This window comes from Salvia hispanica, chromosome 3 (assembly GCF_023119035.1).
Source record: "Salvia hispanica cultivar TCC Black 2014 chromosome 3, UniMelb_Shisp_WGS_1.0, whole genome shotgun sequence".
NCBI classification, from domain to species: domain Eukaryota; kingdom Viridiplantae; phylum Streptophyta; class Magnoliopsida; order Lamiales; family Lamiaceae; genus Salvia; species Salvia hispanica.
The window spans coordinates 40,567,060-40,580,614 of NC_062967.1; the positions used below are offsets into that span (position 1 = coordinate 40,567,060).

General features: G+C 38.0%; 2 protein-coding genes across 2 annotated transcripts; one reads left to right on the forward strand and one right to left on the reverse strand.

The window, feature by feature from the left end:
• Positions 1-7,609: 7,609 nt before the first annotated feature.
• Positions 7,610-9,887, forward strand: LOC125210989 (plant-specific TFIIB-related protein PTF2-like). Its single transcript, XM_048110657.1, has 2 exons — positions 7,610-7,739; positions 8,112-9,887. The coding sequence occupies exon 2, from the start codon at positions 8,120-8,122 to the stop codon at positions 9,671-9,673; it is 1,554 nt and encodes a 517-aa protein (XP_047966614.1). The 5' UTR covers positions 7,610-7,739; positions 8,112-8,119; the 3' UTR covers positions 9,674-9,887.
• Positions 9,888-12,007: 2,120 nt separating this feature from the next.
• LOC125210173 (probable CCR4-associated factor 1 homolog 11) lies at positions 12,008-12,888 on the reverse strand. The gene has a single exon (XM_048109745.1). The coding sequence runs from the start codon at positions 12,803-12,805 to the stop codon at positions 12,008-12,010; it is 798 nt and encodes a 265-aa protein (XP_047965702.1). The 5' UTR covers positions 12,806-12,888.
• Between the last annotated feature and the right edge of the window lie 667 nt (positions 12,889-13,555).

The window sequence follows — 13,555 nt, forward strand, 5'->3', positions numbered from 1 at the left end:
TTCCCCATTTGGGATTGCATCTCCCCCGCCCGAGCCGGGCAACTCCGGGACCTCCGGCCCGAGGTTCTCGCCCCGGGCGGTTTTCCCCCCGGGGCGGACGGACCCGATTCCTCCAGGGGGGGTGCCCGGTCCCGTTCCTATAGGTACAATCCCTCCGGAAAGCGAGATGGAGGCTTGGTTTAAAATGCGCCGGGGTGATTCCGGCCAAGTCCATCTCCGGGGTTTTTTTAGGAAGAAAGATGGGTCGTGGCGCTTCTGTGTTGATTACCGGGAACTTAACAAACGTACGGTTCCTGATAAATACCCAATCCCGGTGATCCAGGAGCTCCTCGACGAGCTGCACGGTGCGCAATGGTTTAGCAAGTTGGATTTGAAGGCCGGATGTCACCAAATCCGTGTGGCTCCCTCTGATATTCACAAAACGACTTTCCGAACTCATTCAGGCCACTATGAGTTCCTCGTCATGCCTTTCGGGTTGACCAATGCACCTGCCACATTTCAAAGTTTAATGAACGACATCTTTCGACCCTTTTTGAGGAAGCACGTCTTGGTATTTTTGGATATCACAGTGGCCGTCTGGGAAGCACATTCCCTCCATCTTGACGGGTACTCCACACTCCGAGACCCTTGTGCTCCCGGAATTCTTTTGGGACGGGATGTGGACTCCTCGGCCACATTGTCTCGGCCAGGGGTGAGGATGGACCCGTCAAAGGTCTCCGGTGTAGGCGCCCACCCGACAAAAGGCGGTGCGCGGGTTTGGGCGGCGGGCTACTCCCGGGCGGTTCATCCGCATTCGGAAGATCGCCGCCCCGTTGACGCCTCCTTAAAAACCCCGATACCCACCCCAAACGACAATGGGAGGGGCCAAACGAAAAAACTTTTCATGAGCTCGGCGCCCCATCGCCCCTTTTGGGGGCCCGTTTTTCCAAAGGGGTTCGTTATTGAGTGTGATGCGTCGGGCGGGGTCAGGGTTTTCTTAATGCGGGGGCCCGATGCCTATTTGCAAGCCACTCCTGTTCTATAAAGGTCGTTTTGTGATACCGGCGAAGTCCCCTTGGACGACAAAGTTGATGGCTGAGTTCCATGTTACCCCGAGTGGAGGACACGCCGGCGCGTTCCGCACCTACCGTCGTCTTGCGTCAAATGTTTACTGGCCTGGGATGGTCAAACACGTCACCAATTTTGTGGCAGCCTGCGCTACGTGTCAGAAAAATAAAGCAGCGACGCAGGCACCGGCAGGCCTTTTGGCTCCTCTCCCAATTCCGGAGCGTGTTTGGGAAGATGTGAGTATGGATTTTCTGTCCGGACTTCCAAAGGCCGGAGGTGTAGATTGTGTTTTTGTGGTGGTCGACAGGTTATCGAAATATGCCCACTTCATCGCGCTTCGCCACCCGTTTTCAGCAAGGCAAGTAGCAGATGCTTTCATTAAGGAGGTGGTCCGACTCCATGGGATACCGCGAACAATTGTGTCAGACCGCGATCCCATATTTATTAGCTCTTTTTGGCGTGAGCTCTTTCGGGCAACTGGGACTAAGCTGAACATGAGTTCCGCCTACCACCCCGAGACCGATGGACAGACGGAGGTACTAAATCGCTGCCTGCAAACATATCTGAGATGCTTCTCATCGGATCGCCCTCGGCAATGGAACAGGTGGTTGCCTTGGGCGGAATACTGTTACAATACCAGCACGCACTCTGCCTCGGGAATGTCTCATTTTGAAGTAGTTTACGGCCGTCCATCCCCAACACTCCATGACTTCTTGCCTGGAGAGGTTCGGGCTCAGGCAGTACTGGACCATTTGCGTTCAAGGGATGAGGTCTTGTTACAGCTGCGCCGACACTTGGAGCAGGCCCAACAACGGATGATCGCCGCAGCAAACAAGCACCGGCGTGACGTCGAGTTCGCGGCGGGGGATTTGGTGTACTTGAAATTTCGACCATATCGCCAGTCTTCTTTGTTTTCTGCCTAGAATAGGAAGCTTGCTCCTCGTTTCTTTGGGCCTTTCCGCATCGAGGAAAGGATCGAACGGACGGCCTACCGCCTAGAGCTTCCGGCAGGGTCGCGGATCTACCCGGTGTTCCATGTTTCACTATTGAAACGAGCTGTTGGAACGGAGGAGTCGGCCCCTACGCTGCCCGACTCAGTTGAGGAGGCCGAACCCCCCTTTCTTCCGGAGGAGGTGCTAGATACGCGGACGATGAACCGTGAGGGGGGGTCTGTAGACCAAGTTTTGGTCAAGTGGTAGGACCGGGGGTCTGACGAGGCAACATGGATGGACGTTGCCGACATGCACGGGCAGTTTCCTTACTTTAGCCTTGTGGGCAAGGCTGTTTCGACCGGCGGGGCAGTTGATACGCCATGGAGGGTTTTCACACGTGGAAGTAGGAAGGTGGTTTGGCCCAACAAATCTAAGGAGTGAGAAGAGGAGATCGGTTGTTACATGAATATCTCGACTATAGTTAATCATTATTTCTAGATTAGTTTGTTGCACTTATTTCTCAATTCAGTTATTGTAAAGTCTATATATTGGGAAGTACCTAGACGGTGGAAATCATCTTGGGAAATCTGATATTGGACGATTTAGTTCGTAGGCCTCTGCGGGGGATTTCTATCATTGTTATTCTTCCCAGTTTCAGTAATAAAGTCGAGCTTTCCCTTCCTCTATATCTCTGTTTATTTACACTTAATAGTCGAGCACCTCTCGTGCTCTTCTTGTTGGCAGCCTTCACTCTATCAGTTCAGCAGAAGATGGATCTTCCAAATTTGGCTTCACCTGCAACCTTCGTAGTATAGTGTGTTCTCTCTTGATTCTTCTTTCATCTCCATTGATATCATTTGCAAGAACATATGCAGTCTGTAGTCTGTACTTGGTTTCTCTGCTGAATTTATGTGAGATTTTTTTTTTTTTTCATACGATCCTTGTCTTGTTTTACTTAATTTAATTTAATGGTAGCTAGTATCTCACACAAACTTAAAAATTGTTCACTATGGAATTTACAGTTTGGCACGATTTAGATCTCCCCTAGGCCTGCTTATTCGGCCGGTTCCGGTTCTACCCGGTCCGGTTGACCGGATACCCGGTTGCAAAATCTCATGAATCTTGGAACCGGATCCGGAACCGTCCGGTTCCGGTTTGGAACCGACCGGGTAAGAACCGGCCGGTACCGGTTTCGAACCGTAACCGATTTGTAGTTTTAATTTTAATTTAAGTATACTAATTAACGAAAAGTTGTTTATTATTTATCTAATTTTAATCTGACACCAAACTAGATTTAACTTATATATAACAAAAATTACATTATCTCCACTTAGTATCAAGAAATATGATTCTCACGTTAGCCCACGAGTTGTCTGTGATGTCAAACCAGAATTACGGTATATTCTTTCGCATGTTTCCTCAATTAGTAACCTCCACTTTGACTCCTCTAAGAGCTTTCATGATCTGTTAAAATTATTTTTGTTTAAAGCACTCAAAGTATAATGCTAAATAATGATCCAAACACATAAATTGGAAAATTATATTGTCAAACCAGGAGTATCATTTATTTTAAGCAATATCAAAGTAGCAAAGGAATAAATTCAGTAATACTAAAGAATCAAAACCAACCTTGATAATAATAAATGAATTACCGTTAATTACTATACTTCAATTTTAGTAAAAAAAAATTAAATTTAATATATATTATTCGGTTCCGGGTAAGAACCGGTCGGTTCCGGGTAGAACCGGAACCGGAATTTATGAAAACATTAGAACCGGTTCCGGAACCGGAACTGGATTCTTCGGTTCCAGTTCTTCGGTTACCCGATTGGTTCCGGTTCCGATTCCGGGTACCCGAGAACCGAAGAACCGGTTAAGCAGGCCTAATCTCCCTAAATCAACAAAACTAACAATATTAAATCAAAATAAATAATAACTTTTTTTTACAGTAATATTACAATTGGAGAAAGACAAAAGGTAATTGTTCGAAGGAAATAAATTTGCGTATGATATACACTTATATAGTTTTCGTAAATTCCAACTATTAATCTATACAATACATAAAAAGGGAGTTTTGGGGGTATTTAAGGAAATAAAATGAGTTTTGGAGGTATTTAGGGAAATGCCCTTTTAAAATTGATATTATTATTAAATATAAATATGAATGTTGAAGACAACGTGCTTTGGTTTAGAGTCAATTATTTAGTTTCATAATTAGTGGATAAGAGTTGGTTATTTAGTTTCCATAGTTAGTGGACATAATTAGTGGCATAATGTAGCACGTTTCTCATCAATTAGTTATTGCATATTGTTCTCTATAAATATTTGTAATCCTTTGGCATTAATGATTGCATTTACAAATCATAAGGTTTGTGAGATATGATCTGAACTTACTCTGATGGTATGCCACCTTACGTTGGATGAGTCATTCTTGCTGGAAATCGGTTGACTTTAAGAGCCATGTATGTGTGTGTAGTTTTAAGTTCTTAGCTTTATAAATCCAGATTTGGAATGAGTTGGATTTAGTTTCTTTTGTTTATTCTCATGCTTTGGGTATCTTATGCAGGTTAGAGTTTGGTGCCATATTCTACTATTACATATGTGACCGAACAGATCTCCTTGGAGAATCAAAGGTGTGATTGGATTTTTCCTTACCGCACAATTGATATATGCATTTCTTACATTTCTTACAGTACAATTTTAGTGTGGGAAGTGAAAACCAATAATAATCCACTATACTATTTTTATTATTGTCTAGATTTATTAATGTTTATACACTGACTCCTGATTATCATAATTCATAATATAATTAATTGCAGATTATTACAATAAGTGTCTCCACGAACAAGCTGTCGAATATTCAGAAGCAAGCGGATGAATATACAAGATTGATTATGGAAGAATCGGACCCTAAGTATGTGGATTGAGTGGGAGGTTTAAGTTTTAGTTTATAATGATGAGATTGATTTTAATTTTAAAGTTAATGTAGTGTATAGAGAAGTTTTAAAAATGATGAATAATTATTCATTGTGTTTAATTCTTTATTGTAATAGATTTTTATCTTCCTACTCCATGATTTAATGTTTAAACATTATATTATGTGATTTGTTTCACATTTATTATGCTTCAATTTGTATAGATTTTTTTTTATTATAACTAAAATTGTACGTTCATTGTTAATATTGATTCTAATTTTGTTTAATTAATTTAAAATTAAAAATTAATATTTTAAAAATATATTAATTTGTGCATAGCATAGGCATGATACTAGTTTGAAGTATTAAAAAATACCTCAGATTGCCAAAAATGAAAAATCTATAAATATATAAAAGGGGAGTTTTGTAATTACATGAATGACATTAATAATAATAAAAAGTTTTTTCTAATATATTTACTATAATAAAGATTAACTACCCACTACTAACATTCATTGCCACTTCCCCACTAACCTATTAACTTTGGAATTTATAAAGAGATTTTTCTTTTAATTTAATGGTTGATCATCAAAGAGTAGTACACCTTGTGAACTCAACTTCGTAAGCTGTTGTTTACTTTCAGTCTTTGTCACCTTTTCTGGTTTAATTTTTCTGTTACACATTTCTTCAATGTAACAATATAGTCTTGTGATAAATATGTTGTAAGGTAGTAGCATCTATTTGGTGAATGTCCTGTAAGAAATGTTGAACGATGATACTTCCATCTGGTGCATTTAGTTTTTTATTTTTCTAATCAAATGTCTGAGAAAAAAAGTTTGTTCTAATGTTGTGAAGTGTCAAATGTATAATTTTTTCATGTAGTGCTTTGTATGAATATTAGGTTGGTGGCACTCTTATTCTTTTGTCTTTCCTGAACGTAGTATGGGTGGTAAGTGATCGTAACAACTACACGGGGAAGTAGGCGATGCGGGATATACTATTAGGGTATGCAACCAGTTTTTTTTCGGCTAAATGCATGCATATTGATATCGATTGTATATTCCATGCTATTTTGCTATATTTTTGTTGATGATTTTTATCAATTTGACTATCTTCTAATATATATTTATACATTATTTTTATTGACATGTGTTTGTGATTGATCTTTTGTAGTATAGATCTAAAAGTGATTTAAATGATATGTGATTTGTGTGCAATTTTTGGTTTATAAACTTATTTGGTTATATAAGTTTTTATTGGTACAATAAATTGCTATTGTATGAATTTGTGATTTTAGAACATGAAATAATAATATTGTTTCTCATTCGATATATGTGTTTTTTTTTCTTTGTTTGATTTTATATTTTTTAATAATTATTTTATATATTTATGATTTCAGATTTCATTAAATGATATTTTTATGAATTTATAAAATTATTTTACAGTATAAAATAAATTTAAATAAAAGAAAATGGATCGTGCATCGCATATGGGTGATACTAGTATTTAATAACAAATGACTTAAATATAATTTTGACCACTCAATATAATATAATCAATTACTAAAACCTAATTAAAATATGAGTGAACTACATAAATGGTACCTGATCTTTTACTTTCGCACATAAATGGTACCTGATCTTTATTTTATATCGTTTTTGGTACCCCATGACAAAAATAACCTTAGGTACCAAACATGTGATTTTTTTGTTATGGGGGATATTTTTGGAATTTCAATTAAATAGAACCAAATATGTGATTTTTTTTCTTCCTTTCTTATTTCTGTTTTTCTTGTTTAGTTTATTCTTCTCTTTTTTTTCATTTTCTTCTTTCCTTTTAGTATTTTATCTTCTTTTCTTCTTTTTTTTCCCTTAGTTTATGTTTCCTCTTTTTTCTTTTCTCTTTTTTTTCTTCTTCTTTTTTTAGTGTTTTATACATTCATCTAATTGCATTGATAATATAAATCAATAAAAAACACCTAATTAAATTAATTATTTAAAATAATTAAATCAATTGAATATTTTTAATTATTATTTATACTCATTTTAAGGTTGAAACACCTAACTAAAAATGCTCAACTCTTTATCATTAGGAATACAATTCACAATTTTAAATTTTGATTAAAACTATATTGATTAGTTATTAATTTAATATAAAATAATAATTATTATTTATTAATTACTATACTAGTTATTACTATTATAACAATATTATTATTATTATAATATTTAAACATAATTATAACTATAATTATGATTAAAAATATTTAAATGATATTAAAAAATAAATTAATTATTAATTTATAATATCAAAATAATAATATTAATATTGATTAATAATAATAGTATAAAGAGTGGGGAGAATGAGAGAAGGTATTATAATATCATTGTTGGTACTAATTTTGTAGGTATTATAATATCATTGTTGGTACTAGTTTTGTCAATGCCCAAAATACCCTTTATGACACAAATGGAAAAATGAATTTGTTTAGAGGGTATTTTGGGGTGAAAATTGCATCAGATACCAAAAATGTGATTAATAGATACCAAAAACAATATAAAATAAAGATCAGGCACCGTTTATGTGCGAAAGTGAAAGATCAAGTATAGTTTATATAGTTCACTCTTAAAATATTTACTTACTGTATAAGAATAAACGAGAATACTTATTTAAACCTGAATTTAAAATCTAGAAAGTAAACCCCAAAATCCTAAAATCTCTTCCGTTTCGCCCGCCTCGGAAAATCCTAATCTGCTTTCACACATCGAAGACAGTGGCGGCCAAATAGTCTGTGAGATCAAAATCCACTCTTTCTTCCTCTACCGTCTTGCTCTGCCTCTCACTGGTAAGGCCACCGCCTGCTGATTTCCGTCGGCAGTCGTTTCTCTTAGCCTGTGATTGTTTTAATTGAAGTATGAATTTATGTTTCATGATACTATTATCCTTTTTTGATCTGCATCCTTGGTGGAAAGTTTGCAATTTGGATGTGTATGTGATTAGTAGTACATGGTAATCATATAAGCAGTCTAGAATCAATTTGGATGTGTATGTGATTAGTTAATCGATGTCATTGATAAATCAATCGGTAATTTATCTGCGAAATATTCCAAATTATCAATACATTTTCTCCCTTAAGCTCCAGTAAATGCTTTCCAGCATAAAAAAAAAGTCAGTAAGTGCTTGTACCTCACTGATTTTGATTGTTTCCTTGTTTCAGCAAAAAAGATGGAAAGTTCTCGCGCCTGCAAGCGCTGCAGGAAGAGGACGCTAGTCCCTGAAGCTGAAACAGGTAATATGGAATGCGCATCGTGCGGAACCATCCAACAATTCGATACTTTGCAAGCGCCTACTGGCGGCATTACTGGCACCAACGTCCACCTCGGAACCTCCGGCACCGGCACTGTCCATGTTTACAAGGAAACTAAAATCTATCATGCTCAAAACTTGATTGACGATTTTATGTACAAGTTGGACTTTTCACCCAAGAAATCGGAAGAGGTTAAGAATTTGATTGAGAAGGTCACTGATGGAGAATACGGCCAAGGGGATTGGTTTTCTGTTCTGATTGGGGCATGTTCTTATATTGTGATGAGAATGGATCAGAAGATGATGCCCATTGTTGAAGTTGCTGATACATTTTGTTGCGATGTGCATGAATTAGGGCGGATGATTGGCCGGGTGGTTGAATTTGTCGATTTGAAGTTGCCTGAGTTTGATATTGTGAATGCTTTTGAGCGAGCAATGACGAGCATCCCTAGTTTTACTCATGTGGCGGCGGATTTGGTTAAGAGGATGCGGCAGCAAGGGGTGTTTTTGGTGCAGTGTTTGATCAAGTGGTTTGTTACGACGGGAAGGAGACCAATGCCAGTGGTGGCTGCGGTCTTGGTTTTTGTTGCACAATTGAATCAAGTAGATAGTGTGAAGATCGAAGATGTGGCAATGGAGTTGCACGTGACAATAAGTACCTGCAGGCTAAGGTATAAGGAGCTTCTAGAGAGGCTTGTGGAGGTTGCGCAGGTGCTTCCTTGGGGGAAGGATGTGACGGTGAAGAATATTTTGAGGAACGCCCCATCTGTGATGCAATACATGGAGATGAAATCGTTCAGTCGAGGGGGAAAACAACGTTTCATCTGTGATGTGGAAGAGATTGTGGGAGACTGCTTGAGTAAAGACATTGGATATGGATATGATACCTTCAATATGGAAGAAGATTGCAGCAGCAGCTCTAAATATTTTGAACCGAACTGTTTGCCTAGAGATTGCCCTGATAAATTTCAAATTTCTCATGAGTGTTTGACACTGATTTATTCAAATTACATAGAGGGGATTTCTGCCATTGATGTAGTGAATCCAAGGAAGAGGCAAAAAGGAACGTTTGATCTTCACGGATATACAGAGTGGTGGAGTGGGAAATCGGAGATGAGCAAGAAGATGATTCTGAAGGATATATTGCAGAAGGATGTGGGATTGGATGCTCGGCCGCCATCTTTCAATAGAGCGTGCTTGGCTAGGGCTGAGAGGCAAGAAAAGATCAAGGCTGCAAAGATGCGCATATTGAGGATTATGCGTCCTAAAAGTGGTGGGGGCAATGATCTTACTGTATTCGAGCCAGAGAAAGCGAGGAAAAAGACAAGGAAAAGGAAATGTGGTGTGGAGATTGAGTGGGAAGATCTCATAATTGAAACTCTGCTCCTTCATAGCGTGAAGGAAGAGGAGATAGAAAAAGGACATTACAATGCTCTGTTAGACTTGCACGTGTTTGCTCATGTTAATGAATGATGAAGGCTCTGTTAAGATTTATGGTTTTCGTCACCTAAACCAAAATAGTCCTTTCTGCATAACAAATGCATAAAGTTTTGTGGAACACCAAATTTTTGCATATGAGTGATTCAAGTAAGTAGTTTCAGCCATTAGAATTTTTATTCTGTTTTACTTAATTAAATGTTTATTTTGGATAAACGATAACTGAGCAATGAGAAGTATGTTTTGCTTATATGTGTGTTTTTGCTATTATTTTTATTGATTTGCAGAGTACTTCGTGCTCCTGTGGTTTAACTTAGAGAATATGGCCAAGTCTAGCATATTGATGATTTTAAGAGCATATTTTATGTTATTCAAAATATACTAGTACTTAGTACTCCAATCTGGCTTCACTTTGTACATTTAGACTGATAAAATCAATCTGGTTTCATGTAAATCCATGAATTATACTACTGATTGGGAATCATATTAGTCGCTCGCAAAACAAATTCTCCACTGCTTGCTGAGACCAACTAGCTTGGTAGGAACTAGGAAGTTAAATTGAATATGTTTAAACCAATGGACAGCTTCTGCCACATGTTTAGACAGCCATGTCCTTGTCGAATATGAAGCTCCAAGGTCTAGAGCAGGCTGCTGAGAACTTATCATTAGTTCAAAGTCCATGTCTAGTGTCCTACCAAGACATCCCTTTTGCACCTAGCAACTATGATATTCAAACATCTGTCCTGAATGATCAACCACTATTGCAAATTTGCAATGAGCAGATTGCACAGTGAAGTGTCAACTAAAGAGATACAAGACCAGCCTATATACACCAATCTAAAGCAGCTGCAGGACTCTCTCCCCCCTCGCAAACTGGAAGAGGTACTTACTAATTAATTTATAAAAGCAAAATGAAGTCTCATGACGCTGTTTGTGTAGCATATAGGCAGTAACATCTGGAAAAAGTATATTAATATGAACATGTAACTACTGCCATATAGGTTGATGTAATAGAAAAGGCCTTAATAAATATGGTTTATTACTGTAATTGCGTTCATTTTGTGAGGGCTATTGTAATGACTACATTACCACCAATGCACCAAAATGCAATTCAGCAATTTGAAGTCTTGTAGCTTAGACCATTGAAGAGAAGATATATTAATATCCTAGTTCCTTGCCTTGATTAACTTTCTTTTGTGAAGGGTTATGATTATCATTGGAAGTTGGTAATAGCATTATTATGGTGGTGGTGGTTGTTTTTATTTACTTTTATTATCGTGAGAATGATAATAAGTAGTGTTAGAGAGTGAGGGTTGGATTATAAATAGCTCTTCAATGGAAGGGCAATGTGTCTTGGATATTGGTTTAGGACGGTTATACTGTAGCAATCATGCCTTTAACTCTATCAACTGGTGTGGTGAACGAGGGTGAATACCCGGAGAGCTATGGTGCTCGTTTGGAGAATTTAAAGGCACTCAAGGAATCATCCAGCTAGCTTACTTTTGCACTTCCAAGGTGTCCACGGAGGCGCGGAGTTTGACATGATCCAAGCCATGGCTGCACAGCTCGCCACAATCATGCAGCATAGCATGGGTTCAACTGAAATAGATTTGTAGATTTTAACAAATTTTACGTTGAACTATCTCCACTAAAGTCAACTTTATTTTATTACTATTTAACAAATTTTAAGGCAGAAATTTATCAATATTATAGATTTAGATTTAAATTTGTTTTTATTTTTATCATCCAAAATCTTCAATTCCAATCAAACTTTATTAAAAACGAGCTTATATAAACATGTACTACTTTTATTCTCCCAATCAAACGTTAATGGTTAATTAGTGAAAATAACTGAAATTAATATTATATGATTATACCACTAACTTTATTTATCTTTAGTCAAATTAACCATAAAAATAATGTACACTGCAAATACAGTACTCCGTATGATTTATAATACAATGGATTGTTTGTCTCTGCAAAATGAAACTACTGATAATTGGGTCGATTGCCAATTATTGAGTTAACTTTTTATTCATTTTCAACTTTTAACACGATCATTAAAATGTTGAAACAATGCCTATCATCTTTCAATTTTCTACCTATGATATAAATATCATCAATTACATTCAAATTACATACAAAAAAATTTATATGTTACACTTCATTGCCAAATTACGGTTGCATGACTTGAATATTTTTATTAGTTATACATCGCATTTGATCACATTCCTAATGTTGTGTCATACTCTATGTTTATATTATGACTTTTATGCATAATAATTTGATAAGACAATTTAGAAGGAAATACCACAGTTTATAAAGAAAAGGTGATTTATAATCACAAAGTTGTATTGAAATGAAAGGTATCTAACAGGTGAGTCCGTACAATAGATAGTTGAATTGGCGAAGCATAGCAGAAGCGGAGGCGTAGTTGGAGTTGAGGACAAGTCGAGCGAAGACTTGCATAGTGAGCAGACTATCGGAGCCGGCATGATGGCTCTTCCCAGCAGCCCGCTGGACACTCAAACTCCGAGACACCGCGTCGAGCCCACCGTGGAGCGCAAAGGAGCGGGTGATGGGCTTCAAATCGTAGACCTGAATCCCCAAATAGCGACGCAGCAGCAGCATGAACTCTGGGAGATGGCCGGGCAGCGGCGCCCTCGTCAGAATCTTGATCAAGAAGCCCAAGTCGTAGAGCCCGTGGAAGGTGACCCAGGCCCGGCCCATTCCAAGGCCCGATCTGAGGAAGTAGGCAGCGAAGAAGCGGGAGTTGATGCCCCTGCGCTTGTGCTCCGCGAAGTTGATGCCCTGTTCGCGGAGGAACGCGATGGACTCCGGATTGTAGCGGTCGTAGTCGCAGTCGAAGTCGCGGAAGTTGAACTCCCACACGTAGAATGTGGCCGGTGTGCCGAGAGTCGGGAGGTTTCCGCGGTCGTCCGAGAGGGTGAGGCCGAGTTGGATGATGTTCAAAGCGTCCACGTTTTTCTTCATCAACGCATAAACATGGGCGGCTGAGAGAGTCGACACGCTCCCCTCCGGCTTGTAGATGGTGCCCGGGAATTCGGTGTCCATCGATGCGAACCGGAATTGCTTCAAACAGCCTGCGATCACACGAAATTCCGCATCCAGATTGCTCTGCCAAACCTTTCTCACCACCACCGCCATGATCGATTCTCTAATAATTTCTCTCTTAATTTTGCTTTCGATAATTCTGATTTCTCTCTTAAAGAGTATGATTTTGCTTTGTGATCGATTAATGGAACTGCACATCTATATATAAGAGATCATATCTAAACCCTTCTCCGCTGTCTAATAATCTGCAAAAACTTACCTTATTCAAACTAATGTATATAAGGAAATTTTAAGATCGTTTCTTTACTTACCTTATTCAAACTAACGGTATTAAATTTTGTGTTAGAAGATTATATCTTTCCTTTTAATCTGCTCCTTAATTTGTAATATAAGCAGTTTTATTTATTAATTAACTCCTTTACTAACCGAACTAAAGGCTAAAACCTTATTATCAAAGTAGGATTAAACCTATTTTTATATATAAAAAATAATTACTCTCTTCGTCCCAGATAATTCGGGTCACTTTGACCGGGCACGGGTTTTAAGAATTGTAATGAAAAGTGGGTTGAAAAAGTTAGTGGAATGTGGGTCCTACCTTTATATATTAGTTTTATAATAAAATGTGAGTATAAATGATTTAGTGGAATATGAGGTCCACTACCAAAAATGGTAAAAATGAAATTGGACAAATTATGTAGGACGGTCTGAAATGGAAAACTGGGACGAATTATCTGGGACGGATTGAGTATTTCTTAGTAAATAAATATCCCGAAAATCATGCATTCCAAATTTGAAAATATGGAGTATTCAACAGTTAAATAACTCGTTACTAAATTTTATTAT

Coding starts and splice junctions, on each gene's coding strand:
- LOC125210989 (XM_048110657.1), top strand. CDS start 8,120: ATGGAAAGTTCTCGCGCCTGCAAGCGCTGCAGGAAGAGGACGCTAGTC.
- LOC125210173 (XM_048109745.1), bottom strand. CDS start 12,805: ATGGCGGTGGTGGTGAGAAAGGTTTGGCAGAGCAATCTGGATGCGGAA.